The sequence below is a fragment of the Phalacrocorax aristotelis genome, chromosome 2, assembly GCF_949628215.1.
Source record: "Phalacrocorax aristotelis chromosome 2, bGulAri2.1, whole genome shotgun sequence".
Taxonomy (NCBI): domain Eukaryota; kingdom Metazoa; phylum Chordata; class Aves; order Suliformes; family Phalacrocoracidae; genus Phalacrocorax; species Phalacrocorax aristotelis.
The window spans coordinates 54,944,486-54,965,814 of NC_134277.1; the positions used below are offsets into that span (position 1 = coordinate 54,944,486).

At 42.7% G+C, this 21,329-nt stretch overlaps 1 protein-coding gene across 6 annotated transcripts in view; it reads left to right on the forward strand.

Moving 5' to 3' along the window:
* PDE1C (phosphodiesterase 1C) overlaps positions 1-21,329 on the forward strand; it is a 346,739-nt gene that overhangs the window by 294,058 nt on the left and 31,352 nt on the right. For 4 of the 6 annotated variants that reach the window (XM_075083627.1, XM_075083628.1, XM_075083629.1 and 1 more), the window contains exon 18: positions 15,753-15,818. In XM_075083627.1, the coding sequence (XP_074939728.1) occupies positions 15,753-15,818 (66 nt within the window). Of the gene's footprint in view, positions 1-7,150; positions 14,163-15,752; positions 15,819-21,329 lie in introns of those variants that run through there. The other 2 variants (XM_075083631.1, XM_075083632.1) reach the window with 1 other exon arrangement.

The following is a 21,329-nucleotide window of genomic DNA, read 5'->3' on the forward strand; positions in this document are numbered from 1 at the left end:
AGGGGTAACATCCATGGTCCTAGAGGCATGGAGGAATGTGTAACTTAAGCAGCACATTGAGGAAATTCCTCCTTGATTTTGCACCATCAGCCATTTTATAGCACCAGTCAGGGAATGGAGCTCTGACCTTGTGACTATTACAGTCCATCTTACCCCATTTAGGATAATTTGCCTGTACAATGATGTATATAAATTTTCTGCTTCAGCAAGAGGAGAGTCCTCCTTGCTTCCCCCATAGATGAATTTATTCTCAATCCAGTGACAGTCAGGCCTCTGTTTCCCTGTGCAACACTTAGCCCTGAAACAGAAACAAGATTGTGTCCAAAGGTGAGGAAGAATAAGAAATGGCTTCTCAAAAGAGGTCAGTAACCTTTAACTTTCATCCTGTCCCTTTCCCATGGAACAATTAGCTTCCAGTTTGAGCATACCAGCTATGGGTATCTTACTAAACAGGGACTCTGACATGGTAGTTTAAGTAGAAGCATTAAGAAGGAAGAAATCCAACAGTCAGCTGAGTGGGAATCCAAATCTAAAGACTGCGTTGTACAAACTGCCAGCTGGGTGCTTAGTGGGACCTTCATGCCCTTTGTTTTGTGTGCTGGGCCTGCTGCCTGGTCCTGGTCTCTCCCTGGGGGCAGAGGCAAAGAGACATCAGTCCCCTCAGGCTGCTCAGTCTGCAGTTCTGTACCATTCAGTCCACAGAAGCTGGACAAAGAGAAAAGAGAGTAAATTTAGAGGTTAGTTTTCTGAAACTCATGCCCTAATAGTAATCTTTACTACTTATTACCATTAATCAGTCCTTCGCTAGGCAGTTAATTCTTTTCTCTGTTTCTGAACTGCTGCTTTGCTATTCTTAATGTCAAAACCTGGGACTTGGAGGAAATAACAAATGTAGAAGAAGAAAACCAGCAAGTGGTACGAGTTGGAAAAGTGCTATTTTGAATCAGGCTAAAGTAGTTAGGAATTTAAGTCTAATTCAAAACAAGTGATGGTCAAAAACTGAAGAGGCACTGAAAAAAATCTGAATGAGAAATTTTGCTTTGAAGTGAGGTTTCACATTTATAGCCAGCTTTAAGTTTTGTTTGAGTTAGATGAAAAGCTCAGCTTGATCTTTCATTTCCTTTCCACCCCCCTCCCACCAAAAAATCCCACTCCCCAATGATCATTTTTGCCATGAGAGAAAGCAAGCAATTACTTGTGTCTGACCCAGAGCTAAGTATTATCCTAATATTTCAGTTTAGTCACTCAATCAAAGAAGCAATTATTTGCCCGGTGCTAATTACAAAATTCTGATTCATATATTTGGGTGAAAACTTTGTTGGCTTCAATTATTTTTCTGCCTATGGCAGCTCATCCCTTTTGTGCCTTGAAAAGCACTGAGGATTTAATTTCCATCCATGACAGAACAGCTCTTAATGAAAACCATGATCTAGCTTTTACCCCAAACATGTTAAAAGCTTTGAATTATGTTTGATTATCAAATACGGAAGAAGCTTTTGCACTTATTCCTGTAGGTCGTTTTGCATAATAAGTGTCTAATTTCTTTCATACATGCTTTACTCAGGAAGCTCAAATCTTATTTGGTGTAACCAAACTTTTGCCAATGTATTCATTGTGTTTTTCTCTGCTGTTATGTATTTCCATAATGTGCTGGTAAGCAAACACCACATATTAAAACAAAGCTAATCTCTTTCTTCCATCACTGATGTGATTTCAGATCAAGTGTAATACAAGCTGTCAAGCAAACATAAAACTCAACATCAGCGTGAACAGGGCTAGAAATTGTTTGACATCATGAATGTTTTAGGGATAATTATGTGCCAAAGCTCAAAAATCAGAATACCTTCTATGCTAATGTCATTTCTCCTCCTAGCAAAATTAATGTTAAGCACTTGGGTCGTCTGCTAAATTAGAATGATGGTATTATAAAAACAAGTATTCAAAACTTTTTCCCAACAGCATTTGTTCTCGTTTTCCCTTGCTTTAAACAGGACGCAGGCACCTTTGAGTAACATTTCTGTTTTCTTTGGAAAAAATAATAACTTTCAAATTTCTCATCCATTAAAAAGACAGATAATGGAGATTAATTAACTTATAACTCATACTTCTTCTTCATTTCACTGATCTTCTGAACTTTGTTTCTTAGGCCTCATTCATCTCTGGTGCAGCAGAAGCAAAAGAATAGCATAAATATGCAGAATTTATTTCTTCATGGTCTCAATTTTCTTAGAAAACGCTTTCCAAATGGCTTTAATAGGAGGCAGGATCATCTGGTGCTGAGAACTGAGCACTGAGATTTTTGACATCTTCATTTTATTCTGAGCACTAGGAGTAGCTTTAACAGTGCTTTTCAGATGGCAGGAGGTTACAACTGAGCACACTTTAGCACTAAGGGGAGACAAGAAATACCCAAGGTTTTAGAAATAAGCTTACAAAATGAAGGGGCTGCTGCTGCAAGATGCTGAGTGCGTGCACAAAAGGAATTCAAAGTGGCAGATTTAGCAATCTGCCCCACCAGCTGCAAATACTTCCATCATTTGTAGTAGGAAGGCTAGCTACCTTTCGGATTATGGGTTATCTGAGACACATATACTCAGACTATTATTTCCCCTCATTGTGCACTGCATCAGTAGTAATTGCTTTATATCAATTGCCGTACAACAATTTGTCATTTCAACCCAGTGCCCGGATGGAGCAGGATGCAGGGGGAAAGCAGAATTTGGAATAGACTTGCCCTGAAAAGACGAGGCTTTTAGTAAGTGAGGGTAGAGGCTTCTTCCAAACAGCATGTCAACTATCCTAGGAACACTCGAACAACCATGCTGGGTCAGACCAGAAGTCCCTTTAGCTCTCCATCACCTACCTGACAACATTACATAGCAGAGATTTGAATGAACAAAGAACAAAACCAGAGCAATGCCACCCCCTACACCTTTCTGTCTTCCAGAGAGCTAAGGCAGAGGTCAAATCTCTGACTTGAATAACCTCTGACAGATTTTTCTTCCATTACTTTGTCTAATTATCTTTAAAGCCCAGGTACTCTTTTGGGTACTGGACACTGAGGCAACACAATTCAAATTTTACTTAGGCATTATGTGGAAAATCACATCTTTTTATTGGTTTTGAATTTACTGCTTGATAATTTCATTTGATGACCCCCTCCTTGGACTGCGAGAAACAGTGAGTAATTGTTCCCTATTCACATTCTTAGGACCACTCATTATTTCACTTACCTTTTATTAGGTTCTGCCGGCAACTCTCACTTTTCAGGCTAAAGAGTCATAGCATGCATAAACTTCGTGTATTCAACTTTCTTTCAAGTGCAACCCTTTTGATATCTGCTCTTTCTGTTAGTATGTAACACTGGCAGTCTGTGTTACACACATGGTTATTGGGATGTCACAAGAGAATCTGATTTTAATAGAAATGAGAAAACCTGTAGGATTCAAATTTTTTTCCTAAATTTTCAGGAATAAAATATAGAAAATACAGAAATGTTCATTTTAATATAATGATTTTAATATAATTTAAAATATGGTGATATCTTGATGATGTTACATCATAAAAGCATCACCATAGGGAGCTCCATAAGAGATGTACTGAATGAATATGGTTAATTGAGGCTCTCTTCTTTTGCTTTTTCTGTGTATTAAAACTAACTGAAAAAATATCTTGGGATAGTAGTGAGTACCTCAAGGGCAACATTATTTGGTGGTGTGGTGGAGTTCTCCCATCCTGTAGAAGTGCTCATGCAGTGTGCTGAGGTGAGATTTCTCCATGTGCTAAGCACTACTTTTTCACAAGTGAACTGCAGGGTTACCACAGTCTGCTTAGAAAGAAAATCCTAGTGTGTAATCCTGGATAATTGTGGTGTCATCTTCACTTCCTTCATAATTAAGTGTGGTTATAATGCTGAAGGAATGCATATTTCAGCAGAGGAAACGGACCATGCAATAATCTTGCAAACGCTTTCATCAACAGGAACTGCCAAGCAAGCTAAGTAGTTTCTGAAAAAAACCCCAGCCCACAAAATCCTTATTCCACATCACACTGTCCCGCAGTCTGCATTCAGCATTTATTTTTTAGGAGGGAAAATAACAATTTTCTTCTAAATGCAATTTTAAAACCATAGAGCTCAGTCTTGTCCTGACAGCCCGGCTAGGCACTGGAGGCCCTGGAGAGATGTCCTGAGCCCTCTCTGGGCAGTGCCATCCTTTCAACAGCTGGGGAGGAAGGGATGGAGGGAAAGAGCAGGCGTTTGGCTGGAGCTGCAGAGCCAGCCACCGTCAGAAGCCAGACTGGGAGAGGTCAGCTCTCCACTTCCAGCTGGTACAACCAGCATCACGCCTCTGATTTACAGTCAGTGAGAAGTGTGAGTCATTACAGAACAGGCGTAGTTTTTGAGTCAGGCTAAACTCTCACCTCAGTCTAAATGCCTCTGGGGCTTTGTTCCTGTTCTCCAACTGGGTAGCAGATTGTGAAAGTTTGCATTAGACAGGCATAATAAATGCCAATTGTTAAAACGGGTAGTTCTTGTTAAGGCCTTGGACTCCAGAGCATTTGTTTTATCACAAAAAGAGAGGGAAATGTGTGAGATTAATCACTGACTGTGGAAAACTGACAGCCAGCTTCCTTGCTGTATGGATACAGTCATATGCTGAGTAACTCTGTGTGAAGGAAAAGACAAACCGCAGTGCATTTTCACTTCAGTATGTCAGACTGCATAGTAACATAGTAAATATATATATGCATAGTCCAGCGAGCACAAGTTAAAAATGCCTTAATATCAACTGCAAGCTGATAGCAGAAATGGACTTAATAATCTCCTCGCAGTGGGTGCTGGGATCACATGAGGAGCTGTAGAAGTCACTGGTATTTGCATTGGTGATCAAGGGGAGGGCCAATACTCAACCTTGACAAACAATATAAACTCGTTGGCGACACTGAAAGACTGAGATATGCATTCAGATGAGGCTATTTCAGGTAATTAAATCCAATATATGCCAGGTGAACTACTTGAAGTCTTCCTGTGTACTGAGCATTCATTCTTTTTCCTTTTTCAATTACCTCTGTTGATGCGTACTAATATTTGCCCTGGATCTATTGTGCTGAAATAAAAAAGAGGCTGAATCACATGCAAGGTTAAAGTAGTTGTAGGGAAGCTATATTGTATCTAAGGAGAAATTCAGCTAGGAAACCAACGCATCTGCTCCACCAAGTAGAAAAACAATTTAAAGCAAATGCTGTACTGGAATGTTCTCACCGGAGCTGATGATGTGGCTAACAGAAGCAAAAAGTAATACATGACTCAGTTCTCCACAGGGAACCTCTAGAGTCTGGAAAAAAACATTGCAGTTTCCCTCATTTCACTAACGGGGGCGGGAAGGGTTAAAAGTCTTGTGAGTGTGGATGGCATAGGAAGGGGAGATCACACTGGGTGGTACTTCAAGCTCTGTTTCAGATTCCTGGTGTGATTCAGCAAATCATTTAAGAGATTCAGAAATAATGACTGCTCAAAGATGTCTTTTAGTCCATTTAACGGACGTGTCCCAAATTATTATCTTTCCTCTGGATCAGTATTTTCTCTTTAAAATGTGGCTAATGATATATCTCACAGGATTGTTATGATCCTGCTAACGACAGTAAATCAGGCCGCACTTTTTAGGTGGGAGACATCAAGGAAGTTGTGGCCCTGTTGTTATGGCTGTTACTATTGCCTGTTGTAGATTATGCTGTCAGTAGTGCTGGGAATGTGACAACTCAGTCTAAGGAAATCCAATGAAATGCTGAAAGCCTAATTCTTTACAACAGTGTCTTAGAACTGCATCAGCGAGCAAGATATTGTAGCAACTTACAAGGGACCATCCTGAAAGGAAAAGTCCCCCTGCTAACTGCAGGTACCAACTCACTAACAGATCTGTGCAGCCACTGCTGTACATTCATCAGAGATAATGCAATCCAGCAGCAAAGCCTTAGATCTTTGTTTTGCCATTGCTTTTTTCCCTTTGCCCAAACACTACTTTTTTTAAAAAAAAAAAAAAAGGCGCAATATATTACTGAAGGCAGAAGAAACTGGTTTTCTGAAAGGACCGAAAGAGATTCTGAAGTAAGCACATCTTCCAAGGCATGCTCAGCCTTTCGGATAAATTTGTCTCTCCTTGGGCTGTCTCTTATTGGTTGAGAGACCCTTTCAAACTTGCTTTCAAACTCTGCTGACATAAGCATTGTCAGAATAACAGTAGCTAAGCAGAGTGCCAGGCGTATTCACATAACTGGTTGGGAGGGCTAATACAGGGTAGAATATTCAGGTTCCTCTTTGAAGCTTTTCTGGAGGATTTCTAGAGGAGGTTATGAGGAGGGTTGGATAGAGTGTCCTTTTTCATTAGAAACTGTCCTCTTTCACTAGAAATAAAGAAAGATTTCTTGTTTATATTTCTTGCTCAAGGAGATCTGTTCATTCTCAAGATTCACTTGTGCTACAAATACATGGAAAACAGTTATCTTTGTATTTCAGGATAATGTTAGTCAAATATAGCCTAATTTTGAGGCCAAGAAATTATAAATATTTGACAGAGGAGTCAAGCAGATTGTAAAATGCACATATTTTATTAGTTCTCAGGCATCTATCTATACATAAGGCTGTGTTTTTCGTTGCAAGCTCTTTGGGAGAAAGGGGCTTTTAAAAAGTAGTGCTTTTTTGTGTTTGGAGCATTTTCTGTCCTTCACCTCAAACCACATGTACAACATCGTTGCTTTCATGAACAAAAAGGTACTGAAAAGCTAGTGAGCAAGGGTGATCAGAGAGCCCTACAGCAAAGAAACCTAATGGGATCTCTTAATCTAAGCATGCTGGATTCTGTTGCATGATCCCATTGATGCCAAAGGTTGAATTCCCACTGGATTAGTCAGAAAGCAATGGATTTCACGTTGTGTAGGACAGAATGATATTTCCAGTTGAGCTGGTAAGAGGTATTACTTTGGTACACTCACCTTGCAGCCTTTCAACAGTTAAGCAAAGCTGCACTGCTTGGAGGAAATGAGGCTGTCTAAACTGATACCCTTCTTTTTCTTTCCCAGATTACCTGCTCCTTGGACAAAGGGGAGAAAGGCAGCATTTGACGCTTTTCTTTTTCTTTTTTTTTTTTTTCAGATACGGAAGAGTAAAAATATATTAAAAAAGAGACTGCAAATTTCTTTCATCATTTTAGCTGAGCTTCTTCATTCCTGTTCTCCTCCTCCTTCCGCAAAGACCTATTTCTGAGGAAGGCGTTAAACAACTTTCAAAACACTCCTCCTCCCACTGGCTACTTCACAGCTAATGACTCTGGGTTCTAGGGTGGGGGCCTTGGTTTTTTGGGTCAGTTTCATTTTTGTTTGTTTGATCGTGTATGTGTGCATTTTTGTTGTTGGGGAAGTTTTTTGTTTGAAAAAAAAAACCAAACACCAAGTGGTGATTTCCTGATGCAGATGGTTCAATTTTTCTGGACAGGTTGAGCAAATAGATGATGATCATCTTCAAAAGCTGTTATTGCCCTTTGGTATGCCTCAGCTTGTGAAACCAACATTAGGATGATGCAAAAGAATATAACAAAAAAAAAAGAAGACGACTTTATAATACTTATTTTCTTTTCACCGAGAGTCTTTTCCAGTTGCTGGTAGATGGAATTTGACATCAGTTTTACCCTCACTGTAGAAGATTTTATTAATAAGAATGGTGAATTTGTAGAGTCGTTTGACCATTTGTTAGGATTTGCTGTCTTTCCCAGATGATGCAATGATAGCAAAATGTTTTTGTTTCTAAACAGCAGGCAGACTCACTCAACCCTTGATTTTGTTCTGTTTTTGCAGTTAGTAATGGGAAAGGAATAATCAATGAAAGCGCTATTCCCTCAGGGCAAATTTTGTTGTCAGACTCTGAGAACATGCACTAATGTACTGCTTGACATGCCTGCCTTAACTTAAGATTACAGATAATGAGCTGTTTCCCATATTTGTTCATGGGCTACTAGTAACCACTCTTTGTCTGACCTGAAGATCTAAGAGAAGGGCAGCAGGGAATCACATGGATCAATTCTTACTTTCATCTCAGTGTGGTCTTTCTTTCTGCACTGACTGAATGGACAGGCCAAAGAAAAGGAAAAGTGTTGCTGGAGAAGTACAGACAGACAAAACCAAAATGAAAAAGTGTGTCCTGAATACACTGCTGGAGTCAGTGGATAAAACTGTCTCACCCAGTGGAGTTAGGCAGATGGAAAGTAGCCATCATTTTGGCCCATTTTAAAGAAGAATTTAACTTACTCAGGCCTTAGTTCAGAAAGGTATCTGTATAAGAAACGTAAAACGTATGTAAGTGCTTTTTTGGCTCAGCATCTTGGTAGGGATCCAGTTAACTGTAAGTAATTTTACCTGTCTATGTGGAAATCAAGACACGTACATACACATTCAAGTGTTTTTTTGCCTAACTCCTTTTTGTTCAGGATGATGAGGTCTTGCTGTGTCAGTCATATATGTGTTTTACAAGGAATCAGACTGCTGTCATGGCTCTTTGCCGTCTAGAGAACATGCAAAACGTTGGCTTAGGAAGGTAATTCTTTGGTGTTTCCTTTTGATGTTTAAAAGCAGCCTATATTAGAGCTTGGGTGTCTGTTCCTGCTTAATCTGTGCATGTACAGGGAAAAGCTTCCTGCCACACTAGCAAAAATTCCAGCAGTGAGCTCAGCCTAAATCCACATTTAAACATTAATACCTTCTCACTCAGGAGTGTTTGTATCTGGGATTTTGATTATTGAGGCTAGAGACATTTTGAGTTCTTTTTTTGGACACCAGAGTTTGAGTTTGTTCAAAGCCAGAGGTTTAGATTAGGTTCATGCTGTGAAAAGGTTGCACTTCATCACATGTTTTCAGAAGGAAGAAGTAAAAAAATAACGCTTGCAGTTCTTAGACTTGCAGTTGGTTTCACTGAACCAGGTGATTTAAATAAAATAAATATAAGGGCACGTAGTGTCCCCATTTGTGAGCTCCTGGTTCAATGGTAGCTCTGGGGTAGGTTTTCTGAGGAAAGCAGAGCTGGGAGGACAGTGGCCCCATAGTCAGCACTGAGCACACTCCATGTTGTGTGACAGACAGAGGGCTGTGTTACCACGTAGCACTTTACCACCTTCCCTTTCCCCGCCTCCATCAGCATTCAGCCCTGATAGGAGTGGTAGAATATGACTTCCAGCCCTGACCAGGCTCTTTGAAGGCACACTGATGAAATATCAATAATGCAGAACTAAATATTGCAGCGGTGACTCAGTCCCTGCTCAGTCAGACTTCTCGCTGAAGTCAGGGGGACATACCCTCACCAAGTGTTTGGTCAGAGGTGCAGGATGATTTAGTCAATATTTTTAAAGTTACCCTTACCTAATGTACAGTGACTAAAGATGCCTTAGATTATGCACAGGAGAACAGCAACAACAATAACAATAATAGTAGTCATTAAAAAACCCAAAACTTTTTCTTCATCTGCTCCTTATATATATTTTCTTTCTTTCTGGGAGTGACTTATTTCACTGGTGTGAAATCAGACTGGAAAATGTTTTTCCTCGATTGTTAGGGTTATTCACCACCAGCAGAAACTAATAAGGGAGGTGGCGGATTTACCATCTCTTGGGGACTGCAGATCAGACCTGCCATTCTAGAAGAGTTACCATAGTCAAAGTCACCGCTGTCAGCACACAGGTATACAGCAAAATGTTTTGCAATATACAGGCAGTCAGAGCTAGCTCTAACATTCTCCTGCTCTTTTAAAATCATTTGGATAAGCTACAGTGGGTTATTAGCATTTTTTAGAATTCTTTGTTGTCATGTAAAAAAAATCCCCATTAATTCTGTTAGTTTGGAAGTACATAAAGTGAAAGTGAAATCTAAAAATCAAAATCCTACAAAGAGACTAGGCCAGATGAAAGCATCTATCGTGGGGTCCCCTCCCAGGATTACACCTACATTCCCCTACTCCGTCCCCCCACCTCCCTGGAACACTCTGCAGCATTGTGCTAGTGCATTGTGAGCCAAGGAATGGTATGTTTAGATACCTCCCAGTTAAACTAGAGATCAGCCACTGTGCAAGTGTGTAACAAAATAATAAAAATTAAAAAAAAAAATTAAAGAACTGCTTTCTCTTATTTTATTCCATGAAAGGAAACAAACAAACAAACAAAAAAAAAGGATTAGGTGTTCATCAGCTAATGACCTATGATTTATTAGGGATTTCTGTTTTTACATCCTTACATTATGTTTTCAGATGCCTGCCTTTTCCATCCTCAGTAAGACTATACAAGCAATGAATAAGCCAGAAATTCTGCAAATATAGGGCCCATACCATTGGCCTTATGCTGAAATTCTACAGAATTATTTGGGAGCACCCACCAGTAGGCACAAAGGGGTCCTCTGGTGCCAGAGTGCTTCTTATGGAGGGCAGCACAGGCTGGGAAGCTGTGTGATAAAGATGGCAGTCTTCCGCCTCCGCGCAGGGACTGCTGCTGCTCTCAGAAAGCCCTCCCTTGCTGGCAGAGCACCAGGCCTCTTCTGCTTCCCAGAAACTGGTGTGTAACTTGAGAGGGAGAATCCAGGCACTTTACCCCCTTAAAATAGGGAGGGATACCATTGCAAGTATCCCTATCAGTGTTTTTTTCCTTTAGCTGGGACTGGTGTTCAGGGAATTAGCAGACCTTTGACTCATGGTGATGTAGTGCTTGAACTCCTGGAGATATTATAATTTAAAAAAAAAAAAAAAGCAGCAAGCAATATGTTTTTATCCTGTTCATTACTTAAATGGCTCAAAACGTGACAGTTCAATCTGGGCTGCACTCAGTGATTTGAACTGTACATTTCTGTGATAACATGCAGGAAGCGTTTGCACATGTGAAAGAAGGGATTTGTTTATTTTTTGAATTAATTTTTTTTTAAATGTAAAAACTTGTGATGCACCCTCTTAAAATGCTTAAGTCAACCAGCTTTCCTTACAACTACACAATATTTTTTTTTAAGTTATATGGCAAGATTTTTATGTTTAATTATACAAAGATGATGGATGTCACTAATGCTTTCCATGTTTGAGAAAAAAAAATAGATGCCAGAAGCCAACTTTTTTTTTTGCTAATGATAAAATAGGTGGTTGATTAAAAAAAGAAATTTTGCAATTTTAGACTGAAAACACATTTCAGAGCAGTCAATCTAGCAGACTGACGCTTATCTAAAAGCGCAACCTTTTGTATAGCTCCAGCTGGTGTAAACACACGATGTATTAATACAGTAGGACGTTTAGCATCAGAAAAAATCCAAAATTTAGGAACTTGGTTCCTGATGGGTGACTGGAGGCAAATTCCTTTTTTTTGATATTTCTTTTTTCAAGCCTAAGTTTTGTGGTTGGAGAGAAATTTCCCAAAATGTAGTTGGTTATGCCAGAGGAGAATGGTATATGGTGGAGTTTTTGCAAACTACCCTTTGGATATGCAAATGTCTACATATGTACTTACAAAGTCTTAGAGGCTCAGTCTGGAAGCTAAAATATTTCAGACTAGATAGCTGAAAGTGCTGTGCTGCTTTGTAATCAGGTCCATGAGCAAACCTAGCTAAATGTAAATACTTCAGCTGTTAGTCCTTGTAAATTCTACAGTGGATCCCAAATGCCGCTTTTAATTAAAAAGCACAATAACCTATTCAACTTAGACAGTAAAGGACAGTCCTTTTTTGCTTCAACTAGAATAACCTAGTCTATCTCCAGGAACTTGTGAGATGGTCTTAAATATTTCTTACTGGCTTCTTTTTCCTCACATTTCATTTTATAATAATGAAACTCATCATCCTCTGATGATCTATACCATATGTTAGCCATTTATACTCAGCATAAATGACAGCATAATCAAGTCCTTTTCTCTCACTCCTTTTTGAACCATCACCTCTCCCAATAATTAAAAACAACTGAGCGATCCTGTGCTTTTGCATGTGTTGAACCGGTGCTGATCTTCAGTGCTGTGCTGGCGCGGTGTCTGAACATCAGCACTCAAAAGCAGGAGCACGGTGGCTGAGGACGAGGAGGAGCCCTGCGGTACTGGCTCCATGCGAATCACTGAGGGGTGGGCATCAGTGCTGGCCAGGTAGAAAGGAGGGAAAAAATCATGCTTTCACATTTTAAGGCATAAATTCAGCTCCCCCGAAAGTGGGTACAGAGGTTTTTCCCACTTGTGTTACCTACAACATGAGCAGGTCTGCTCCAGTCTCGGTTTAGTGTCCGGTGCGCATCCTAATATGGTGCTCTCCCTGCTGCCACAGGCAGACAAGTTCTGCAATCCCAGACAGCCCTTTCTCTGTCTGATTACTGTGAGCAAAGCAGGAGCAGGGCAAGTGACCACTTCAATGCCATTATTTTCTGTTTAGATGAAATGCTGGCCATGTATTTTCACTTGCTGAGACAGCCTTCTCATTGCTGCAATGTCCCTTTCGATCCCCAGCAAGCACAGTGGGTTCTGATCTGTACCCAAGCAGGACTGGGGCACATGTCTTTGAGGCATCAGCTCTCCCTGCTCTGGTGACTTGACCACCAGGTAGAAAAAAAAAGTGGAGCTACTTCCAGGCAAGCTGGCTGAGGACCTGAAGCTCACTTTTAGTGAATTTATGTGCCCTCGTATCTAAGTGCATGATAGCACTCATTCACAAGCCTCACAGCACACTCGGCATTTTGTATTCTTTTGATTTCTTCCAAGTGCATATGTATCGGCTGCTGTGTACTCATAACACCTTAGTTTTAGAAGCTATCCAGTGGTAGGAGGAATATACGTAATCCCGTTGTCTCTGCCGGTGGTCATAGGAGTGTATCTATCAAAGTTACTTACGGCCATTGGGGTTTTCTAGTGATAAAACCTAGCAGTAGAGTGACAGAGTGAGCATTTTCCTTTTCTTCTTGCTTGGATGATATTTTTATACACTTTTATATGCAATTTTTTTAAATATTTGCTATTTTTATGGTAGGGTTCTGGTTGGGTTTTTACCAGACCTTCTGGTTGTCTACAGGCCCAGATTCTCACAGGAATATTTCCCTTCCCTTTTCTCCTCCCCCTTCTTCCCCGATAGACAAAAGCCATTGCATTTGCAACATCAGCTTAGAGCGAAATAACACCTAGGGCCTGATCACTCTTTTAGTCGCACTGAAATCAAAGGAAGTTGCATGCAAAGTCCTGCTGGTCCCATCACTGTGCCTGGGGCCAAAGACTAAATAACCAACACATATACAGCTGATTATGCGCAGGGTGGTCTGTGTAAAGCCGATGCATCAGAGTGGCGCTGTCTTCCTTTGCTGTGGTAGGAGCTGTTTCCACCACGTGTTTAAATAAGACTATATATCTCTCTTCATTCTGATGATGCTACTTCTCGTAGACACTTCAATCAAAATCATACCCTAGCGCGCTGACTACCTTCAGCAGGGAGGAAGGGTGGGCGTTGTGGCTTATCTGTGACAGTAGATTTCACTGCTCTTTGTGGTTAACCCTACAGTGACAGGTCCTAAATAAGCAAACATTAAACCTGTTGGTAGAAAGGATAAGGGGAAGTTAACCAAATTCAAGGATCTTGGTCTTGTAAAATAACCTTTTCTCAGCTGGCATTCTGCAGGGAATTCTATGTATGAACTTAAACATAAACTTCAGAGTATGTTTATATAGGCAGAACTGATAATGGAGATGTCTTTCTTGAAGTGAACTAAAATAAACAGCAGACACCTGCTCGCTAACATTTTTCAAGGAAGAAAGAGTCAGGTTGTTATGCTGTTTTGCACCAGGGGATAGAAAACAAGTTAAAATACATGCTGAAAGCAGAACTCAGTGTAAGTTTGCTCCTGGGAAACTGGGTGGATAGGGTAATGAAAAAAATCTATTTGGTTTGTTATGACTCATAAGGAAAAAAACCCACAAAACTGAAGTGAATGATGCCATATAATGCCAAGTATTCTCAACTGTTCTGAGAATAATGTTAAACAATATGTATTTATTGTTAGTTCCTTATTTGAAAGAAGAGGCTTGTGGTCTCTAAATGTATAAAACATTTTTCAACATTCCAGTTTTTCTGTAACTGAGTCCATGTATGTTCATCCTATTACCAAATAAAAACAATGAGGTCTCTGCTCCATTTGAATTAAAGTTGTAGAAGGGTTCGGTTTTTTTCTGGTGCTTTCTACATCCAGTCCAGGCATTGCACTTGCCATTTGCTTTCCAAACTCCAGCTCCCCATAGAGTTCTAGTAACAATCAGCTTTTTTTTCTTTAAGTGTAGTGGGAACATTGCTTGGACAGCAGTCATTGCTTACCACTTGCCCCTGTGAGGAGGTGTTAGTGGCATTACCCAATTTCTAAAGACAAGGAAATAAAGGTAGGGAATTCAAACAGCTGATCTAAGGACCTGAGTTAAGTCTTTACCTTTTGGGGGATTAGTCTTGTCAACCTCACCTTTCCCCTTTTCTATTTTAATGGAAATCGCAGCCCATAAGAGCATCTAAACCAACAACAGCACACCACGCTTATGCCCACTGAAGCATTTGCTTGTATGATTATTTTTTTTCTGTGCCACTTGGAGAATGAGTATCGATCCTACAGGGCTGGTGTCCTGTGCTCCAGTATTGCTTGCAGACCTACTTTCACAGCATTTCGGCTACGTCTCTACATACCACCTTCTACAAAGTATCTTATTCCACAGGCAGTGTCTGTGCAGTAGTCATCTCACCACACAAGACCAGTATGTTCCTGTACTGCTGCTGTTTTTCGATTAAATCTTTTCCTTAAAAAAGGAAAAAATCATGATAAAGAGTGGCAGAGACTAAGCCATTCTCTCTGAGGAGGATGTAAAGTTCACAGATGTTCAATACAAGCATGAAAGCCTTTGTGTGTTACCTTTTGCTTGAAATTCCAGATTTAATTTACTCCTTTACTCTCTGCGAGGTTCATTGGTATTGATTTCCTGAAGAATATGCAATGTGCTTGCCTGCTTGTATTTTTATACCTTACCGGCTTGGTTTGAGTCTGCATGTACCTCCAGTCCAGTGCAAGTAGAGATGAAGCCAAGCTGCCAGTTTCTGTTAGATATTGAGGGTGTTGGTGCAGTCAACTGTCATGTTCAAATCAAAAATACTGACTGCCACATAAGCAAGAAGGGAGAAAAGATGGTTTGGAATAGGTATCTAATGATTTGGGTGACTCATCTCCACTTGCAAATACAGTATCGGAGTACTTTCTCTGGCGTGTATAGCCAGTGACATAAATGCCTGGAGCCATTACCAACCGGTGGTTCCCAAAGTGATGCCAGCCGCTTGCTGAACTGCCACAGAAGCAAGGTAAGTACTGCATAACTGCCTTTAGAGCTGTGCCGGGCAGTAAAACTTGCAATTGCCAGTTCTATGGGGACACAGAGGTAGCTGAAGGGAAAGCTGTCTGAGATCTGACAACAGTTCATAGGTCCAAAACCTAAGCATGTGAAACTTCCAGAATTAATAACTCGGGTATCTCCACCAAAACCCGGTAATAAAAAAGATATGTTTGATATCAACTCTTTTAGACGGAGTGGTCCCTAGAAGTGTGGCTACTTTCCCACCTAAAGCCATGGATAAGAAATGGCGGAAAGAAGAAAACAAACAGCTCGTAGTGGTGGCAGCACTACAAAAAACATTTTCATGGCTGGGGGGGACTACTGTTCATCCACCTCTGCTGAAACTACTCTTTCTTTCTAAAGGTCCAGTGCAACGTTCAGCTGACCTCAAAGGTTCGGGTTCCTCGGCAAACCACCTCACATTGCCAGGTCAGTCGGTACCACCTCACTCTGATTTGCTTATATGTGCAGCTTTAGAAATAGGCACTCACAGTGCCTACTGTTTGGGAGATGGACATAAACAGCTGACTTCTTCTCCAGGTATGGCATGACTTTTACACATCACATTAAAAAAGTTGAATCCATTCACTGGGGTTGAACAAATGAACTGGTCTTTTAAATGGTCTTTACCACATTTCAGTTTTTTTAAACAAAACTTAAGTTTTGTGACTTGCAGGATAGGCTTCACAGGCTATTTTAATTTGATCAGCAAATTAATTTGGGCCTTAATCTTATGGACATGGATACTGAAGGGTAGAAATAAGGCTGTTTTGTGGACCAAGGCACAGGGTTTCTGTGTGCCCTTCCCATCTACCAAATCCTGCTGGCTCTATTTTACCACAGTAACAATTTTATTAATTGCTTCATCTTTGTCCCACACAGCTGTCAGAAGAAAGGGAGGGTAATATGAAGCAGTTATACAAAATAATGGCTTAGTGTGAACAAGATACTATCTGGCATGTGCACATGCAAGGGCATTCATATATGTGTAATTCACAGTAGGTGAAAGAAGACAACAAGAAATCAGCAAGGAAAAGTCCCAAACTCCAAGCAAAGTACTTAAAAAGTTTTATTACAGGTATTTTCATCAGTGGCTGCTGTGCCAGCACATGAGGTATTGTGTGGCTCCATATATAAATGCCAGTGTGCAGTTACATGTTTCTGTGCTGTTTCAGTTCTCCAAGCTGTTCATGGCATGATGCTCTTTTACAGCCACCACCTTAGCAGATTGTTTCCCCAGGCACAGCTGCAGCCACCGCTTGAGTGTAAGTAAGGAAAAGAACGAGCAGGAATGTGAGGGAGTTCAAAACACTGTATGCCCTTAGTAAAACAATGTGCTCCATGGATTACTGTCCTGCTTGAGAACAAGGATGGACAATCACTGAAAGTAGAATTTAAACCTCTGGCAGTATGCTCACATGAGGACACCCAGGTCTCTAACCCAAGACATTTTTTAGAAAGAAAGCATGGGACGGGGAATGTCATAAATACTTCCTCTTAAATCCTGAAGTTTCTCGTAACTGGCAGTGAAAATAAGTATTACCTGTATATATTGCCTATTTCTCATAGGGTCCCAGTAGTTGTTAAATTCTTATATTTATATTCATATTATTTATATTCATATAGGAGGCTACTACTTTTGATGTTTTCACCCAGGGTTTTCTTGCAGGTGGTATTTAGAGGTCTTGCTCTTTGGAGAGGTCTTGCTTTTTGGAGGAAAAAAAATGTTTTAAGGAAAAATTGTGGAATGAAACATTCACGTCACACTACAGCCATAACTTTCATCTAATGTAAAGAGATCTAATTTCAAAACTAGCTCACTTTTTATACATTTTGGCATGTTTGTATTGGTCCCTTGTTTATTTTTAACAAGCAATTCTTACACAGGGTTTTTAATCCATTTCTCCAACACTATACCACTTTTAACCCATCAATCCATTAATGAGTATGTGCAAACAATAAATCCTGCATCCCTTCTTATGTGTGATCCTTTTTCTGAGCCTGCAGACCACCATTATAATAAGGTAGAGAATGTAAGTGCAGAAGAGAGCGTTTTGGCGTAAGCTACCAGATAGAGTCCCTTCATTATTGCTGACTTGCTAAATGACCTTGCTCAAATCCTTCTTGTGTGCCCCAGTTTCCTCATCTGTCTGGGAATGATAACATTTACCCCCCTTTAAAACTCTCTGATCTAGGGATCTGTTAACTGTTATGATTAGAAAAACAGCAGTAGGGGGGATCCACCTTCAAGAGAGGGGAGTGAGCAACCTAATATTGTCCCTTTTTGCAAAAAGTCACTGTGGATTTGTCGCCACTCAAGCCTCACTTCCAGTAGCGATACTCCCTGTGATGATCTCACATTGAATTATAGGAAGGAGCCCTCTGTCTGGCACTTGGGGAAATGACTGGCTGTGTTTTGACTCTTCGTTAGACACCTCCCACCTCAGTGTTTGTTTTGGCACCGATTGGTTGAGGGACCCAGTGGGTTTTCTCTATTTGGCTCTTTAACACCGGTACCTTCCTACCCGTGCCTTGTTACTGTGGCTTATGCAGCAAACTGTTTACTCTGGTACAGCTTGCAGATCAGCCCTTCCCGTGCAGCTATTTACAGTATGTGATGGGGAGTACATAATAGTGCAATATTTTCCATGTATATAGTACAGTGACGCATTTTGTTTACAGCTATTATGGTGTTGTTCCTTTATGCTTTATATATCAAGTGTCAGGGGGTTGCTTTTGCTGGAAGCAGCCACTAATTAATGTGTAGTTAAGAAACAGTCTGCTGTAAACACACACACTATTTTCTACTTGAGAAAATGTTATTGTCTTGCTGTTTTTTCTGCAAATCGCATGCGGTGTCTTGAATAAAAAGAGGAAACTTTATTGCATTCGGTTTAGTCTCACTTCTGAAAGAGTGAGGCTGACAAGAACAAGCATGTGTGCATGCATGATCCTGTCCGTCTCTTTGCTGGCAGGGTGGTCAGTCCTTCTCATCGCTAACTTTTGAATCTATGCCTTGCCAATTTAAAGTGCTTGAGAGGAAGAAACACCCAAGAGGTCACAAAGCTGGGGAACTTTTTCGAGGTTAGGTGGCTGCATGCAGGAGAGCCCTGCCAGTGCTCCCACCTGGGCTTGACCGTTGGCGAAACCAGAGTCCTCCTGCAGCTAAGCCGCGTCTCAGTGCCGCAGGGAGCCCGGCTGCTGCGGGCATATCTGCTGCCTCCTGGAATGACTCCTTTCTCTCAGTGCAAAGAGGTTGAACCATTTCTCCAAGGAGCCTGCGCTTCGAGTGGTGAGGGAGCACAGCAGGGGCATTGATGTACCCAGAAGTATTATTTGCAGTCACTGAGTGACCACATTTTTCTCTCTGTGGCTTGGAAGCATTTGGAAGGTTACTTGTGCCAGGGCCCTGGGGGTGCTCATAGGCCTCAGTGGCTGGGACCAGCCTCCACTGGGACCCCCAGCCCCAGCGCCTCCTGCCAAGGGCCCAGGGGTCGTGTCTCAGCTCAGCCTGGGGCCTCCAGTCCCTGCCTGAGCCATGCTGTAGGTGTGCCCGTCTCTGCCCCTGCCTCCTGGATGGGCCTGGCCCCTGCACTGCAGAGACCTGCCCTCCCGGATGGAGCCCTCTGCCCTAGGTCAGAGCTTGTCATGCAGAACTCAAGGTGTAACATAACATATCTCCTTTCCCTCTCCCTCTCCCCCTCCCTCTCCTCCCCTCCCCTGAAAAACCAGAGTGTTTTCAGCTTCAAAAACACTTTCAAGGACACATAACACAAAGGTTACAAATGGAAACAGGATATTATTTTTATTTGTATTTTTCTGAATCTGTTTCAGAGCCAGTGCTCACAAGCATTAACACATCGCACATGTGTAGCCAGGAGCAGGCTGATGTATTCTTCAGTTCAGCTTAAAAAAATATCCCTTGCAGTCTGGCAAAGGCAAGTCACACAGCTGCAGAAAGTAGCACAGGAACACAGGCCAAGCAGTCCCTGTTTCCTGAAGAGTGAGAATGTGAAGAATGAGGATCAGGACCAACCACACGCAAAAGAAGAAGAAGAACAAGACGTAGTGTCTGGCACCGTGCGGTATTTTCCAAAGTATTACTGGTGGTGATGACAAGCTTAATTTTGGCATTCCAAAACTTCCTCCACCACTGTCCTTCTTGGCCGATGATGCATGAAAAGTGCTCTTGCACCTACCCTGCGCTTGTATTTCATGCAGGGAGCTCCTGATGGTGCAGCAAGCCTGGAGCCCTTCCAAGCACAGGCTGTTTTGCACAAGCAAGAAGCCCCGGGGAAATGGAGCCAAGGGAAGAGCAGAGCTCGCTTCTGCTCCAAACTTGCAATGGGCGAGAGAGCCAGAGACAGCCAGGGCACAAGGGGCACCTTGGAGGTGCAAGAGCAGCAGGCGAGAACCAGGCGAAAAGGGCCCAGAGGAGCCCTGACAAGGGGCTGTGCTCAGTGCTACAGAGGACAAGAAGCAGCCCCGGGGGCCACCGTGGGGGCCTGCCCTGGGAGTCAAGAAAGCTTCCTCCCCCCGGATGCGGGGCACGAGGGCCACCTTCGTGGAGCATGAGCAGCAGGCACCTCGCCAAAATGGCCCAAAGGAGCCCTGGCAAGGGACTGTGCTCATTGCTGCAGAGGAAGGCAAAAACCCCCAGGGATGCTTGCTAGCCCACCATGGGGGAAAAAAAGCCTTCCTCCCCCAGCTGCAGGGCACGAGAGGCCATCTTCGTGGTGCATGAGCAGCAGGCAGTGACCCAGCTAAAAGGGACCAGGGGAGCCCTGACAAGTGGTCATGCTCCATGCTGCAGAGGAAGGCAAAAAAAACCCAGGGACCAGTGCCAATCTGCCCTGGGGGAAAATTCCTTCCTGACCCCAGTACTGGCGATCGGCTACTCCCTGAGCATGTGAGCAAGACCTGTCTCCTCATCCCACAAGCTGGTCATGCCTCCCAGGAGATGCCCAAGCCCTATTCTCCCTCAGCGTGGAGCCATCCTCAGGGGCTTCTGAGAGTGGCCAGATGCCTCCAGCCTGACTGACCATGGGGGCAAGAATCCTTCCTGTGCCTGCTGGGACACCAGTGGGTGCTCCAAAGCACTGGGACCCCTTGCAATATCTCTGCATCCCTTTCCTTGACACTGCTGCCCCTGGTTCCACAGGGGATGAGGACGGTGAGCTCTGCAGTGCTCCTCAGGAAGGCATTGCCTTGGTCTTCCACTGCTATCCAGCTGAAAAGGCCTGATAGCCTCAGGTACCTCCAGGGGTTGGTGGTTCTTCTCATCTCCCAAGGGGCTTGCGTCTGTTCCCTGAAGGCTGAAGCAGGATTTCCATCCAGCAGACGGGCTTTGAACATGGCCCCACTGGGAGCTGGCCTTGCAGCAGAAAACCTCCAGTGTCCTCATCCAGTGTCTTCCTCTGTCAATTCCTCCAAGTAATTCCACTGGTTCCTCAAGGTCTTCCTCTCAGATGCCTTCAGGCTGCCCCCAGGCCAGCACTGGCAGCGGCCACTGGACACTGCTCCCTTTTATCCTGTCCCGGGGCATTGTGACTGCTGCGTTGCCGGGTGGTGGCCCTGTGATACGGGGATGATGGGGCCCTCCATGTGCAGCCCCACCCACCAGCCCTGTGCCCAGCACCTTTCGGAGGAAGGCTTTTGGGGTGCTGGCCCTGGGGCAGTCCCTGTGCTCAGTGGTCTTGGTGGCCATGCACTGGGCACAGCTGCTGAGTGTCCCTGACATGTCCTCTGCCACTTGGCTCCCAAGGACAAACCTGGTGCTGTTAATCTTCTGTCAAGCCATGGCAGAAACCAACCCTGCAGCCCAGAGACCACCCCTCTTAGCTGTCGCTCTGCACCAGAGCTAACATCCATGACACCTGCAGCAAGGAGGACCAGGGACTTGATGTGGCTGGACACAAACCTTTTTCCAGGGGTGCAATG